General features: G+C 37.0%; 1 protein-coding gene across 1 annotated transcript; it reads right to left on the bottom strand.

Moving 5' to 3' along the window:
• Positions 1-15,357: 15,357 nt before the first annotated feature.
• Positions 15,358-15,837, bottom strand: LOC149196949 (36.4 kDa proline-rich protein-like). The gene has a single exon (XM_089408506.1). It carries the CDS (start codon positions 15,835-15,837, stop codon positions 15,358-15,360), a length of 480 nt encoding a protein of 159 aa, XP_089264632.1.
• Positions 15,838-16,238: the final 401 nt, after the last annotated feature.

Below are 16,238 nucleotides of genomic sequence, written 5' to 3' on the forward strand. Positions count from 1 at the left end.
AGATGATACTATGATTACTACTGATAGCCACTAGGCTTGTTTGCTCTGCCTTGATATATAGTGGTTATTTTTCTTCCCTTTCCATTACTTTATTTACCTCCTCTGCTTTGGCCTCCTCATGAGTCATCCAAGCTGTTAGGGCCATTAGTTGTAGCTCCCCCAACTTTGCATTGGGGTCCAAAAGATTCATATCATTCAAGGTGAGGTTATGCATGGAGAACTAAAATAATTTTTCTTTGTCTTATATGATACTTATTTCAAAGAATTCAAAGAATTGTTTTTAGTCTTGAAATGGCGTGGATCCATGTTGTGTTCTTCTATTCCTGTGCATATCTTCTCTACTCCTCATGGTATTTGATTGTTTTTGTTGCTATGTGTGCAATTTCTTTGTTGATGTCCCAGGTGTTGTTGCTGCTGTTGGGGACTCCTTCTTGGAGTGGTAGGCTTATTACATAGTGGCTCATGAGTTGGTATCCCCCCTCTTCTTGATGAGAAAGGAAAAAAACTAGGATCATGGCTTTTTTGTAATGGTTGCACAAGCTGCTACAGGAGGAGGTTTTCTTCCTATAATAGTTCTTTTCTCGTCTTCTAAAGTATTTAACTATATGGGAGTGATGAGGAAGGGTGTAGAGGGCCTGGAGGATGATGCTAGGGCTCGAAGGGAGTAGTGTAGGTTTTTGAAAACTGAGAGAATGTGCTTTGTGTTTTTCAAGAAATTTTTTCAGGATGAGACAGAGTAGAAGGTTGGTTTTGAAAAATATCAATTTCTCTTGTGAACAAGGATGGATGAATGATAGATAGATGGTGGATCAAGGTGGGAGAACCTTATTTACCTTTGACAAGGTCAGGCTTGGTGGTATTTTCATTCATATTCTCTTCTTGTAGTCTTTTGGGGTCATCATGTAGTGCTACAGGATCTTCCTGTAGCAATTATAGTCATCCCGTAACAATCTAGAGGGGGATGAAATTTGATTTTTGAGCTACTGGGATGACGGAGAGTGGTGAGAACATGAGTTTGGATGGAGGATATGGAGTGGATGGAGGGAGAAGTGAGAGATTCTTGGGTATGTTGGATTTGTAGCTCTAGAATTCACCACTGTCCTCAAACCTATAAAATGACAAAAATAATTAATAGACATGCCTATTAATTCTTCTTTGTTTTTTGTTTTGTTTTTTCTTCTCTTTGTTTTTGAGACACACAAGCTACCTCAGGAGAGGTTTTCAACCTGTATACTTGCCCTGATTTCCTCAAGAGAGGTTTTCACCTAGGGATCTTGATTATTTCCCTTTTATTTTCTCCTGAGCTTCCTCAAGGAGGTTTTCAACCCAAGAGTTGGCCTCATATGTGTCATAAACGTTTTTATCCATCCCTTTTATTGTTTTTTCTTAAAAAAAAATAGTATCTAGGAATGTTGTGGCTTGGAAGCTATGACACTTCCAATCACATTAACCTCTCTGTAGATGGTGTTGATGAATTCTTCCTTAGACATTGGATTTTTGTATAGCTTCAATCTGTAGCCATTGACAAGCAAGGGAATCCCTTCCTCATCAGTGGTCCTGATTTGAACAGCTCCATTGTCATGAAATTTCTCTATAAGGTATGGGCCTAACCATATTGTCATCAATTTTCCATTGAAATCATTGAACTGAGAGTCATATAGTATGGCCCAATGCCCTTCCTGAAAAACTTTGTCCTTGATATGCCTATCATGCTAGACTTTCCTCTACAATTAGATAACTTCAGTGTGTCAGAGGACCTACATTCTGAACTCATCCAAGAATTTAAATAGATATGATGCTCCTACTATGCTTTGGTGACATCTAAATCCAATTAGGCTACCATTATCAAAGTATTATACTTAAAATCAATAGAGAGTGGAGCTTTGTTTCCATAAACTAGATCATATGGAGTAAAACTAGTAGTTGTTTTCCAGGTTGTGTTATAGGCCCAAGTGGATTCCACTAATATGTCTCCCCAATCCCTCCTACTTCTGGTCACAAAATTGGTGAGGATGCCCTCTAATGCTCTATTTGTAACGTTTACTAGTCCATTTGCCTAAGGGTGATAGGGAGTAGATTTTATGTGTTTTATATGATGCTTCCTTAACAGATTCTCGATTAGATGTGATGTGAATTGAGCTCCTTGAATGGTTACTATCTCTCCGGGGTACGCAAATTTGTAGAACACATTCTCATTTAAAAACTCAGCCACATTCTCCTTTGTTTCTTCCTTAACATCTGTTGTCTCAGCCCACTTTGTAAAATAAGCAGTGCACACAATGATGTATTTTCTCTGCCCTGATGGTGGATCAATTGGCCCAATGAAATCCATGCCCCAAGTTTCAAATGCCACCAAAGACACTGGGATTTGTAGGGGAATTTCATCCTTGGGTGTGGGTTTTCCCATCCTCTAGAATTGATCACATTTGCTAGTATACCTTCTTGCATCTTGGTGGAGAGTTGGCCAATAATAGCCAACTTGTAGAGCTTTGAAAGTTGTTATCTTGGCAGCAAAATGACCTCCAAAAGTCGCATCATGACTTCATGAGAGGATTTAAAAGACGTCCTCTTCCCTGAAATATATCCTTAAGATATGATCTGGTCCCATCTTGAAGAGAATTCCCCCAATCCAAGTGAAAGGGGCGCTCTTCCTTATAATTATGCTCTTCTCCCAAGATGACAAATTTGGAGGAAATCTTGCAACTACTAGGTAGTTTGCTATGTTAGAAAACCATGGGGAGAGAACGAATATAGAAAATAAGTGCTCATATAGAATATGATGATCGACCATCCCTTCATCACCTATAGGCAAAGCATGTCTAGGCAGAAAATATGCAACTACATTTTCTTTTGCTGACTTGTAATTGATAGTTAAATCAAATTGTTGTAACAATACCAACCATCTAATGATTCTAGCATTTACATCAGGCTTGTTCATCAAGTATTTGATAGTTGCATGGTCAGTATGCACAAAAGTTTGGTATCTAGTGATGTAGTGTCTAAATTTGTTCCAAGAGTGTACAACAACTAGTAGTTATTTCTCAGTTACTTTGTAGTTCAATTCAACCTTTGACAAATTTTTACTAATGAAGTAAATGGCATAAGATAACTTACCATCTGTTTGTCCTAAAGCTTCCCCCACATACTTTTCAGATGCATCAACATGGATATGGAAAGGTAGAGCCTAATTTGGGCCTCTAAGTATGGGTGCAATGGAATTTCTTTTTCAAGATCTCAAGGGCCTCTTGGCAGTTATCTGCCGAGAAAAATTCTAAGTCCTTAGCTAGCAACCCAAACAATGGTGAAGCCACTTTGCTAAAGTCCTTGATAAAACTCCTATAGTGTCTAGCTATGCCCAAGAAACTCCTAGCATCTTGTTTACGGCGTTGGACCCGCCAACATGTCAAGGGATCTCCCCAGTAAGAAGTCCCAACTAGATCTTAGATCGTTTGGTGTAGGAGTCCCAACAATGGGTCGTACGGTATTGCCTTGACCATGGCTGCACGCAGAGGAAAGTAAGATGTCCTTGTTGGTAGAAAGGGTGTGACATGCATAGTAAGCCAAGGAAGGTGCATGAATGGTTCTAACACATAGAAAGTGGGGTGAGTGCACTCTTTGGAAGCCTGTGAAAGCACGCAGCTTGGAAGGGAACACACGAGCGAAGATGCATCAAAAATTGGAAAACAAGTAAGATAACATTCCAAAGTGATGGTTAAACCAACAACACATCTCAGTAAGATTCATACATACTTATATAGAAAGAGTCCATACATACATGCATAACAAAACAATACATATATCATTAGAGTAACTAAGATAACTGAAATACAATAACAACATATGCATCAAATGTGTTGGCTTTGTTATATTAAGAAGTGAAATTTCCAATCATACAGTACAACCATGACCAACCACTAGTCCCGCTAGCGAAACATTATAGTCACTACCACCTGCTCCTCTAAAGATATGTACTAGCTCTGCACTGTGGAGAAGGCAAGGCTTGTTACAATACTCTCCAAGCATTCTATAAGATACTTCTATCAGAAGCTTGGTTGACCAAAATCCTATACAATGAGTTATGAGGTACTATATATAGAAAAGGGTGGGGTGACCCTTGACATTCCCCTTTGTGATTGTTCATCTACCCTCATGAATCTTCAATTACTCTATGACTGTTACATTTAGCTATCAACATTTGAACTTCCACTTGACAAAACGTTACATACAATATGCGCATGTACCCATGTGAGAAAAATTAGGCTTGAGCAAGCCATGAAAGACATCACTATGACTCGAACAACTATGGGAAGACCAACTCTTCAACATCCTCATGATGGTTGATGATGGCGAACTAATGCCAAGCTTGGTAGTCCGCGATGGTGTCTGTGTACTCTGTGGTGATATCTTTCTGGAAACGAAATCTTGCCTCTATTGCATCTGGGTACATTGCTTTGGCTCCTCTATCCAACTCGTCTGATAACATGTGTATCATTGTCTCGAGTGCGGTCGGAACAACGACATACTAATGGATAGTGTCTGCACTAATCGCTAAGTCTGCGCTGGTGGCTATGTGCATTAACTCGTCAAAGTACGAGTCTAGCTCCAGTCGGACTTGTGCCTTTGGATTTGCCTCGGTGAGTGTCCCAATAGATGGAATCACATGTGCACACACAACAACATCCATGCATCTAAATACCCGTGCATGGGAGGCCTGCAAACTAGTTATGAGCTGTGGGAATTCTTCATATTTCTAGATCTGACTCTAGATTCGTGCCTTCAACTTAACTGCTCTGTGCTTAATCATCTTGGGCAAGTGTAATGGGGCTCCCTCGTGTCTCATTATCCATGTTTGCGTGTAATCGACAACAGCATGCAAGTGTGATAAGATACGTGCTCTCTTAGAACAACACTGCTGCCAACCATTGAGGTGGACAACTACCTTATGCACAGTACAAAATCTAGAATACAATGCCCGCATGACTATCTCAAGGGACAATACTTCATATAGTATCGCCTTCTTCAACTATGCTTAGGTGGATGCTGTAAGCAGCTCTCCTCCCTACTTGGCCATCTGTAACTCCGCCATTCGCTCGTTCTTTGCTATCAAGAAGCGAACACTCGAGCTAGTTGATTTGGCATATGCTCTGGTAGCATCGGCCAATGCTTCTAGATGCTTGTGCACGTCAGCTACCATCACTCATTCCTCAAACTGTGTAGGATATGTGTGGTCATCTAGAGTAGACACAATGCGTGATTGCACAAATCTATGCTACGACTCATCGAATGATATGTTGTGCATATCTTCTAAGGATCTTAGTATCTCCTTAGGCACTTGGGACTTGCTCTACTTCTGGATCCAGTGAAGCTGATGGGTTGACCTCTTGGTGGTAAGGCATGAGGTCGATTTCTTGGTCTAACTCTGGTTTCTCCATCTCTGTATCCATCTTCTCAAGTAATCATTCAATCTCCTGAGTGAAGTCCTGCTCCTACGACTTCTCACCCTATCTGCTTTGTGCCAGCTGCTCGGATGAGTCTACCACCTATATGGGTGTAGTTTCTTCAATCTGTGCCTGTTGCACCCCCTGTTGTATCTGTCCTTGCTGTGCTTTTTTCTCCTATCTGTGCAGCTCCTGTTCCTTCTAGAGTTTCTCCTTTAACTCAAGCAAATCCTTCATTGTTTCCTCCATCCTTTGTTTTTCTCTCTACCTTTGTGCTGTCCTCTTTCCATGTTGTTGCCTCTTCTCCTCTATTTCCAAAGCTAATTTCTGCACGAGTGGGTCTGCTCTAAAATTGCAGCATTGTTTTGCCTCTGCACTATTGATAATATTTCTCTTGCCTTTGTCGCACGCCGATATGTTTACCTCTGCTGCTGTTGCTGCTGGTTCTCTCCTAGCTGCTGCTTCACTCTTCTTCGCTAACCATTCCACAGCGATGCCGACCAGTTCATTGCGCCTGGAGAAGGTGTGAAAATATCTCCATGGGTCTTCCTCATCCCAATGACACACCCCATGGATCGACGGATTTTGCACTTTCGCGCAATGATCCTTCACAAAACAATGCGAGTCATACGGATTGAAGCTTCGGGTGTTGAAAGTAAATTTCTTTATCTCTTCCGTCTCAGCATCCACATGCTTGAGATTCTATATCTCGTACAACTTGATCCACAATGGAAGAGTGGGCCAAGGTGCCTTTTTCTTCTGGTGTAGCCTAGCTGATAGTCCTATCGAGATGTGGTATGACATTTCTTGCATGACAAGCGTGTCTATGGCAAACTTCAGAAAAACACGTGGAGGCCTATCCTGTTAGGTCCCTATACTACTATTGTAACCCCTTATTATTATTAGTACAACCCCCTTATTATTTTGTTTTGCCCATGTAGTCCCCATATTGTTATTATTGTGCCCCATAGAAGCCCACTATTATTATTATTGTGCCCTTACATTATTATTGTTATGTCAGCTCTGATTATATTATGACCCCTTAGACTTCTATCTATAGAAAGGAGGTATTGTCATTTGTATCATCCAAGAATTGTTCATTTATGTAATACAAAGGAGGTTGCCCCCTCGAAGAGGCTGAATTCTAAGGTGTTTATCTTTTCTTTTCTATATTTTTGTGAGCCGGTTTCATAACATTTGGTATCAGAGCTTTGGATTCTAGGGTTTTGGCTTTGATACTCCAAACAGGTCATCGTGGAATTTTTGCTATAATTTTTTTTCCATGATGTTTCAGAAGCTAAAACAAAAACCCATTTGAGATGAAATCACACTGAACCTCGGGTCTGAATTTCAGATATTTTCTCACTATATTTTTGGAGATATGATCTGAGGAAGTTAAGGTTTTTGAAAGCTCCAGAATGTCATCTAAATAGGACATCGTGGAATTTTCACTATAATTTTTTCTCTACGAAGTTTCAGAAGCTACAAAAAAAACTCATTTGAGAATCAATAAGTCTAAACCTCGGGTCAGATTTTGTCTCACTATAGTTTCGGATATATGATCTGAGGAAGTTAGGGTTTTTGCAGACTCCTGAATTACATCCGAAACAGGTGAGCTTGGGAAAATCGTCATAATGTTCTCTCTGAGGATAAGATTAAAATTTTGTAAGAAGTTACAGAAAGAGGACGGGTTGTATTTTGTTTGGGTATATTTTTCAGAACCTAAGGTTGAAATAGTGACACATGGCACGTCGTACAAGTTCACTCTACTGAACTAGTCTATAATTAGGTCATCATGGGAGATTGGGAATCTTTCTTCGGGAATCCAATTGCGATTCGACTTGAGGAGTTAGAAAGTGGACTCAAAGGGCTATTACAGGTCGAAAGTTTAGAACTTAAAGATCTAAAATTACAGAGTTACATTTGTTTCAAGATCGAGCTCCTAAAATCAAGAAAAAGCGAGATGAGGAAGTTTGATGACAAGGATCCGGTAAATTGAATACTCCAAATGGAGAAATATTTTGATCTACATGGTGTATCACTGTTATAAAAGGTACGTATTGCATCTAATTATTTAGAACTGAATCAATTTTTATGGTATAAAGGGATTTTTTCTCGTAAACCACTTGTTACGTGGTCAATTTTCACAGAGGAAATGATAGCACATTACGAGGATACAAAGAGAAACACCTTCTTTAGCCAATTGATAAATCTCAAACAAAAGTGTTCAATGGTAGACCTTAATGAGGACTTTCAAACCTTAAATTTCAGGGAAAATTATATTCCAGAGAGGCAGAGGATTGATGTCTCGATAGGGACTTTAAAGGATAACATTCAACATGAGGTTCATCTTTGGGAACTTGATTCATTGGAGAAGGCATTCAGGTTGGAAAGAAAAGTGGAAAGAAAAATTATGGCAACAAGGAAGTTTACCCGTCACAACAATAAAGATGGAAGTGTTATTTCTCCTAGCCTTCCACAACCTACAAGGTTGACACCATAACAATTGGAAGCATAAATAGGAAAAGGGCTTTGTTACAATTTTGATAACAAATACATTAAAGGTCATAAGTGTGCTGAGAAGAAATTATTTTACATTGATTGTGGAGAGGAGGAAGAAAAGGATTAGGAAACATCAAAAGAAGAGGATATATGCTAGGAACCAACCCCAGAGAAAGAAGAAATGAACCTTACCATATCTTGTGAAGCATTGGTAAGAATTACCACTCCTCAAACTCTCAAGATAGAAGGACATATCAAGAAGAAAAAGGTTCAAGAAGTGAAAGATCAGATCAAGAAAGAAGAAATGAATCCGACCATATATTGTAATGCATTGGCTGGAATTACCACTCCTCAAAGATAGAAGGACATATCAAGAAGAAAAAGGTTCAAGAAGCGAAAGATCACTTAAAGCATCAAGAAATGAATTCGACAATATCTTGTAATGCATTGGATGGAATTACCACTCCTCAAACTATCAAGATAGAAAGACATATCAAGAAAAAGGTGATAGTGTTGATTGATTTGGGCAGTACCCATTTTTTTATTCATTGTAAGATAGCCAAGGAATTGAATTGCTTCCTATGTCCAACACTAGAGTGTCAAGTGATGGTTGGAAGTGGAGGAACCATAAATTGCTCTGGAAAGTGCCATAATATCAAGCTATCCATGGGAGAATATGTATTGAATAGCCCAATGTTTTCCATTCTAATGGCTAGTGCTGATGTTGTATTAGGAGTCCAATGGCTACAATCCTTGGGTACAATAGCTTTTAATTTTCAAGAACTTTTCATGAAATTTTCTTCAGAAGGAAAGGAAGTTGAATTAAGGGGTATTATAACAATTATTTTCGCTAGAGGTTCCCACATCGAAATCTTCTATTTCTTTAGATCTCCAAAAACGCTTGGACAATCATTCCAAGGTATTTGAGACTCCCAAAGGCCTCCCACCTATTCGTGATCATGATTATGCTATTTATTTGATTCCAGGAAGTGTTCCTCCAAACATCAGACCTTACCTAATGAGAAGACACTTAAAGGTAAAAACAAATCATGATAGTCTTAAATACTTTTTAGAACAAAGATTATCTTCAAAAGAACAACAAAAATGGGTCACAAAGATGTTGGGTTATGACTTTGAAATCATCTACAAAAAAGGGGAGAAAAATGTTGTTGCAGATGCACTCTTAAGAAAGGATGAGGATGTGGAAGCATTGTTTTGTGCCATTTCTATTATCCAACTAGATTGGATAAACGAATCAAAGGATGAATGGAAAAATGACGAAGAAGTGTGGCCACTCATTCAAAAGTTGCAGAAGATCCTAGTTCAAACAATATTGCCAAAACTTGACGAGGAACGAAAAATCATATTGGAACCTAGAGCAGTCATAGAAACAAGAACCCGACATCTATGAAATCGATCAATTTCAGAGTATCTCATCAAGTGGAAGAACTTACCCGCTGAAGATTCCACATGGGACAAGAATTTTATATAGAAGCATCAAGAACTACTCAAGCATTCAGGACAACACTTTTTGAAGGAGAGGGGCATGTTAGGTCCCTATACTACTAGAGTAACCCCTTATTATTATTAGTAAAACCCCCTTATTATATTGTTTTTCCCATGTAGTCCCCATATTGTTATTATTGTGCCCCATAGAAGCCCACTATTGTTATTATTGTGCCCTTACATTATTATTGTTATGTCAGCTCTGATTATATTATGACACCTTAGACTCCTATATATAGAAAGGAGGTCTTGTCATTTGTATCATCCAAGAATTGTTCATTTATGTAATATAAAGGAGGTTGCCCCCTCGAAGAGGCTGAATTCTAAGGCATTTATCTTTCTTTTCTATATTTTTGTGAGTTGGTTTCATAACATATCCACACTATACATCTGTATGAAGGTCCCAAATGGTGAGGCACACCAATCTACTATGTCGATCAATGCCTCCATTGTTTCCTTTGACATGCAAGGTGGATCCTAGTCAAATATCATCTCATACACAGAGGTGACAAAATTTTCTGACAACTATGTGATGACCCATTAGAAGCTACATTCAGAAAAGAGTTTATAATAAGTGTTCACAGAGGTTTCCACTGGTGTCCATGCCCACTTCAAGCCCGGGAGCTGTTTTCGGGCATAGATTTGCATCCAAGATGTAAGTGAAGATGTGGATTTCTGCTTGCTAACCTTTGGGCGACTGCCGATCTCCTGTTACCTGTTCCTTTAGCCTGTGAGCTAACATGTCAGACCAATTGCATGCTTTGCCTTTACTGGCTAGTTGGTCTAATGCGATCACCCAACTCTTCAGGAAGGTCTCCGTGCTCTCTTGGCCATACGAGCAACATGCAAAGATGACCAAGTACTGATATTCCTTTTGTAGTATCTTTCTCTTGTAAATATGGTTGGGTATCATCCTGAATTTGGCTGGCTCATTCACCCAGTTCTTCAAGATATCCCTGGAGTTGGCATTGTTGTTGGGTATGCTGAAGGGTGTCTCCGTGGTGATCACTGGCTTCAGCAAGTGCTACATTTGCTGATAGTCCTGTTCCTTGAAGGTAGCAATCTCTATCCCGTTGACACTGCTTAACACCATCATCTCGAGATCAATGTGTGAGACAATCTAATGTATAATGTCTACACATGGGAACGCGGGATACCTATATGCAATCTGATACAAGCCAGATTTGTGAATGTTCACATAGACTTTGTGGTCTTCGAGATCTTCCCCAAATGTGCCTGAGAATGCATCATTGACCTCTTGCCATTTTATCTTGTTGTCTTTGTTTACGACCAACTTGGTGTCTTTGTAAATCGATAAACTCGTAAACACTAGCTCAACTGCATCTCCAGTTGTAGTATTGGTATATCCAATCACTCGTTAAGGTAAATAGTCATGCTTGAGCTGCTTTGTAAAATGGTTAACAGTAGTTAAGGCTCGACGATATAAACTAAGGTGCAGATTATCTAGGCTATGCAGTTGCAGCGAGGGTATCTACTAAATCTCTTTGTGCATAACATATATGGCAACATCCATTTGATTTGGAGAAAGATAATTACAGGGTGTTTATGTTAATGATTTCATTAATGTTTCTATGAAATTAACTTTATGAGATGGTCATATATAGATTAATGTGTGAGATAACTAATGGCATGAGATGTTGATGCATGCAAACCAGTTAGGCGATAATGCTCCTAAATGATATAATCAATGATTCAATATTTTCTAAGCCATGCATGTCAAAAGAATTGTATTTCTAAGCCATGCTAGTCTAACTGCTTTTGCATGTTGCATAAAAGTTATATCACTAAACCTTTTAACTATGCATGTAGGATTATGATCATGATTCCTAGCCATGTTGCCATGCTAGTTACCATAAGCTCAAAGAAATGTTTCGTTAATGATTATCTGGGGTTTCAAATACTTGCATGAGGTTGTCAAAGAGTGTTGCTGACTGCATGCTATGATTAAATTCTCTCTCCCAATTGTGAAGTATGACAAAAGATTGACTGTCCTATAGATGGACCTGAGATTCCACATCATGGATCCACCTATGTTGTTGTTAAATGGATAAGACTATGGGTTATGTTATATAAATAATAAAGATTATATAATGACAAACTAAATATACTCTTGGTAGGGGTCGAATCTTAACTATAGTTGAAGAAAAATTTCCAGAATAAGGAGCCTAGTAGCTAATTCTCAGGGTAGTCTCAAGAGGTATGTTACATTATATTCATATTAAATTCCAATATATCTCTCAATATGCATTTATATAAAAGAACCATACTTTCTTGAGTTATATAAAATAGTTAAGCATGGTCTATATTGAAATTGGCCTTGAGGAATTTATATTTTTAACAAAATGAATGGTTCAGATTGCAAGCTAAGCAAATATTCTTCGTCTAATACAAGATCTAATAAAAAATATGAAAAGTTTACCAATTTTCAATTTCTTAAGACTTCTACTTTCCTTTGCGAAACGTCTCTATGCTTGGCATGTGCGTTCCTTTAGCATATTGACGCATCGATATGTCTATTCCATTGCTTGACACATCGGCCATCCATTCGGGCATTTTGAATTTAATGCAATCGTTTTCCTGAAGTCCCAAATTCTCCCATTGATGGCTTCTGTAATTTAGGATTGACAATTCACCGCCTATTCGATTATGAATCTTTATGATCCAGCTTCTCCGAAGCCGAACCAATGAACGAAGAATAAGTGTGTCTCAATAACACATTGATTTAGCATTTGAGTCTAGGAATTCTTCTTCTTGTGATGTTTCTTTTGAAAAAGATTTTCCTTATGAGAAACCACATATACTATTTACATGACCCATTTTCCTCCATTGACACCGTGATTGATTAGATTCATCAATCATGCAGTGTATTAAAGAATGTCTTTTGAAAAAGATTTTTCTTATGAGAAACCACATATACTATTTACATGACCCATTTTCCTCCATTGACAATGTGATTGATTAGATTCATCAATCATGCAGTATATCAAAGAATGTTGAGAATTAAAAAGACATAGAAATCATGGGAGATAGCTAGATTGATTTTAATATTCGACAACAAGCCAACATGCGAGAAAGTTGCAGCCAGGATGTGTTGTTGGCATTACGAGAGGAATATTGTCATTGCAACATGCATGAGATAAGTGGTATTATGTCGGTCAATCATTGGACTCCGATTATTGAAACCATAATGAATATATATGTGTGTACATCCTAAGATATAACTATATCTTGCATAATATTTTGTTCTTGATATTTCCATCGACATTTTTCAAGCTTCGATATGGAAATGTTCGTTGTTGACATCAAATAAAAGCTATGATCAATTCTAAGTTCTTAAGTTAAAACTCAAAACTACATTTTCTGCACTCATGAAATATGGGAATGTTAGTTGTTGACATCATAATCATTTCTAGGTTACTATGTTAAAATTCAAAACTATGTCTTCTACAATCATGAAATATGAAATATCAATATTTGAGGATAATGAATGCCATCAATCATGTATTAGAGACTTTATTTTGCATGTATCTACTATCTTCATTTGTATCATAGTTACCAAATTCAACTGTATTGATAAAATAGAAATTGAAAATATGGCAGTACTTTCGATTTGATCGAACTTTTAATCAAATACCATTAGCAATTCGAGTATTGTGATGGTTTTTTATATTTACGTGACTAGTTTAAGCCCTCAGTTAAATAAGGGAGTGTACTAGTATGAGCTTCGTAGCCATTCATGCCAAAAGTATGAGAGAAGGTGAAGTATGAAGAAAAATATTAACGGTGATATTTATTCATCAATTAATTATGTCATGGTATTATATCAATAAATTTTTTTTTTCACATTTGTTTTTAATATAGAATGAACTTATTTTTAAGTATGTATTTGCTTTTTTTATTTTTTAATAAAAATGAGGTATCATTATTTTCTGTAAAACTATAAAATTATATAAATTTTAGTTTTATGTGATTTTATTGAAAATGAAAATACAAAAATTTGATCTTTAATGTAATGATGTGACTCTCTTACAAACATAAATTTGATTTTTCATTATTCATATAGAATAAGAATGTTTAAAACACAATTACTAGGTTGGGGCTCTCTTATTAATATAAATTTGATTTTTCATTATTCATATAAGACATAAATAATTAAAAAATAATTACTAGTTTGATACTTTTTTAGAGAAAGTCTCTATTACTATGATTTTTATTTTTTATTTGTTAAAAACCAAGTAAAATATATGTATCAATAAGATACATAAAGGGAAAATTTATAAGATTAAAAAAAGAAAATTTTAATAAAAATAATTAGAAGAGAATACTAAAAAAGAAACCAATTTTAATAGTATAGTGGCTAATTTTTTCGGACTTGAAAATTTTTCAATTAAACTGTATCGAATCCAATTCCAATCCGAATTCGAATTAACTTGGTAACTATGGTTTATATACAAATATTCCTGTCAACAAAAAAGGATTTTTGGTTGTTGAAATCAAAACTAATATATTCCATATATACCCACAATAATACTATTAAAAATTAAAATAGTAACAATATTATTAATTAATAATAAACATAAAATTTAATATTAATATTCTATTAAAAATTAAAGTTAATATGAGAAAATTATCAATATTATGAATGAAGTTAATAGTTTTAATATAAATAAAACTAATTTTAGTATTAATCATAATATTAAAAAATATATTAAACTTTACTTATTAATTTTATTTATAAAAATTAATTTGTATATAAATAACGTTAATTTATATATAAATAATAAAATTTGATGTCTCCAACATATATCAAATACATTTACTAATATGACTGCTAATTTAATTAAAATACATATACTAATATGACTGCTAATTTAATTAAAGTGTACAAAATTTAACCCTACGTTAAAATCATGAAACTTCAATGACTCAATTCAAAATCAGTTATTAATCGTGTAAACCGGACTGACTCAATTCAAAAGCATTTATTCATCGTGTAAAAAGTTTAGTCGATACAACACTATGTAAGATAAATTGCAGAGTTATATATAACATGTTGTCTTATCTTAAGATTAAAAAATGCGAATAAAAAAGCGACTTAACTTCTCCTCTAATTTTATATAGGTATATGTGAAGTACTTTTATATTATTTGGTGATGTTTTTAAGTTGTAACTTTGCACTTTGTTGAAATTTCTTGAATGATCAGATAAATACAAAATGAACAAAAATATAGCGAAGGAATTAACAACTACTAGACAGGTCGAAAGGGTACAATGAGTAGCAATGTACACAAAGGGGGAGCCTTTAACACCGCGAGGATGCCTGTGAATTAAATAAGCTGGCCTTGTGTGGAGAAATTGTTCAACCCAGGCGTGACATATATAATATTTTCTGGAAAATTAGATATCGTTTTATATTCTAAAAGATGTCATGAAGTTTATTCAGAAATGAGATGTAGTTTTATATTTTAAAGCATATGATGCAACACATGCATCCTTTTTGTACGAATTACTCAAATTCAGAGGAACGGGATTATGTTACTCAAATGGCGATTAACCATGGTCTCATAAAAACAAATGAGTACATCTGATTATAATTATAATTTATAAGCTGCGATAAACTATTATTCTCAATGCTGTGCTACACTGCTCTGCTCATCTCGCATAAAACCAAGGAAGGAAATCATTGTTCCTCTTTCTTACAGAAACAAAAATAACAAAACGCAGCCACATGTTCTATTTAATCCGTAAAGGTCGGTCCGGTTATTGTCACAACATTTCACCTGCGCGCGATCCATAATCAGTGTGGACATCCGATTGACACTAAACAAATAGAACGTTTATATGAAAAAAATACTGCAGTGAGGGACGACATGGCATGCAATTTGCCTTCCTAATTGAGAGGTGGGCATGTGAATCCGGGAGGAGGGGTAAGGCCACATTGAACAAAAAGATCCAGAGCCACTGGTAGGATGACATTGACGTTGAGTAGCTTGAGGCGGATAGTTGTACATAAGCACAGCGCTGCCTCCAACTCCGCAACGCCTTGTATGAGTGGGCAGCACTGGTTGACAACAGGGTCGCCAATGCCTAAGTGCACCAACCCTCCCAACAAATCCACGCACGCTCCCAGTTTCAATGCATCCAAAGGACATGATGAACTTCCTCCGCCCGATCCACCACCTGGGGGGCTACTGCCGGTGCCCGGGACGCTCGGAGGTCCGCCCGATCTCCCACCTGGGGGGCTACTGCCGCTGCCCGGGACGGTAGGAGGTGTTGCAGCAGGAGGAGAGTCACAAGAGAGCACTAGCATGGGCATGGTGGTTGCAGCACTAATCATAAATATGAAAAGCATTGCTGCAGCCTTTCCCATCTTCAACCAAATGCGATGTTGTCCCTTACTCGAAATGAAATTGAATGAGAGAGGAGGGAAAGAAAGAACCGAAAAGGAAAAATAAGGGAGTTGCATGTTTGAGGTCGCAGGATATGGATTTTATAGCAGCTGTGGTAACTGTTTCAATGCGTAATTTTCTTAATTCTATATGTTATTGTAGCAAATCCTCATTGCAAAAGTTCAAGCACTCCATAGGGCGCCGGAAGCTCAATCGGAAACTGTATCTAGTCCTCGCTCCACGTTTTATAATAATCTTGCAAACTACAGATTTCCATGTGATCCTGAAACTCTTCCGTGGATGACATCTTCCACCTGAAATAAGATGCGTTCACGTGAAATCGACTCGAAGATAATTAATTCAAAGTCTCACGCGATACCAA

Source organism: Pinus tabuliformis, chromosome 2_2, assembly GCF_031772625.1.
Source record: "Pinus tabuliformis cultivar Carrire ecotype Pingquan chromosome 2_2, CPIR1, whole genome shotgun sequence".
Classification (NCBI taxonomy): domain Eukaryota; kingdom Viridiplantae; phylum Streptophyta; class Pinopsida; order Pinales; family Pinaceae; genus Pinus; species Pinus tabuliformis.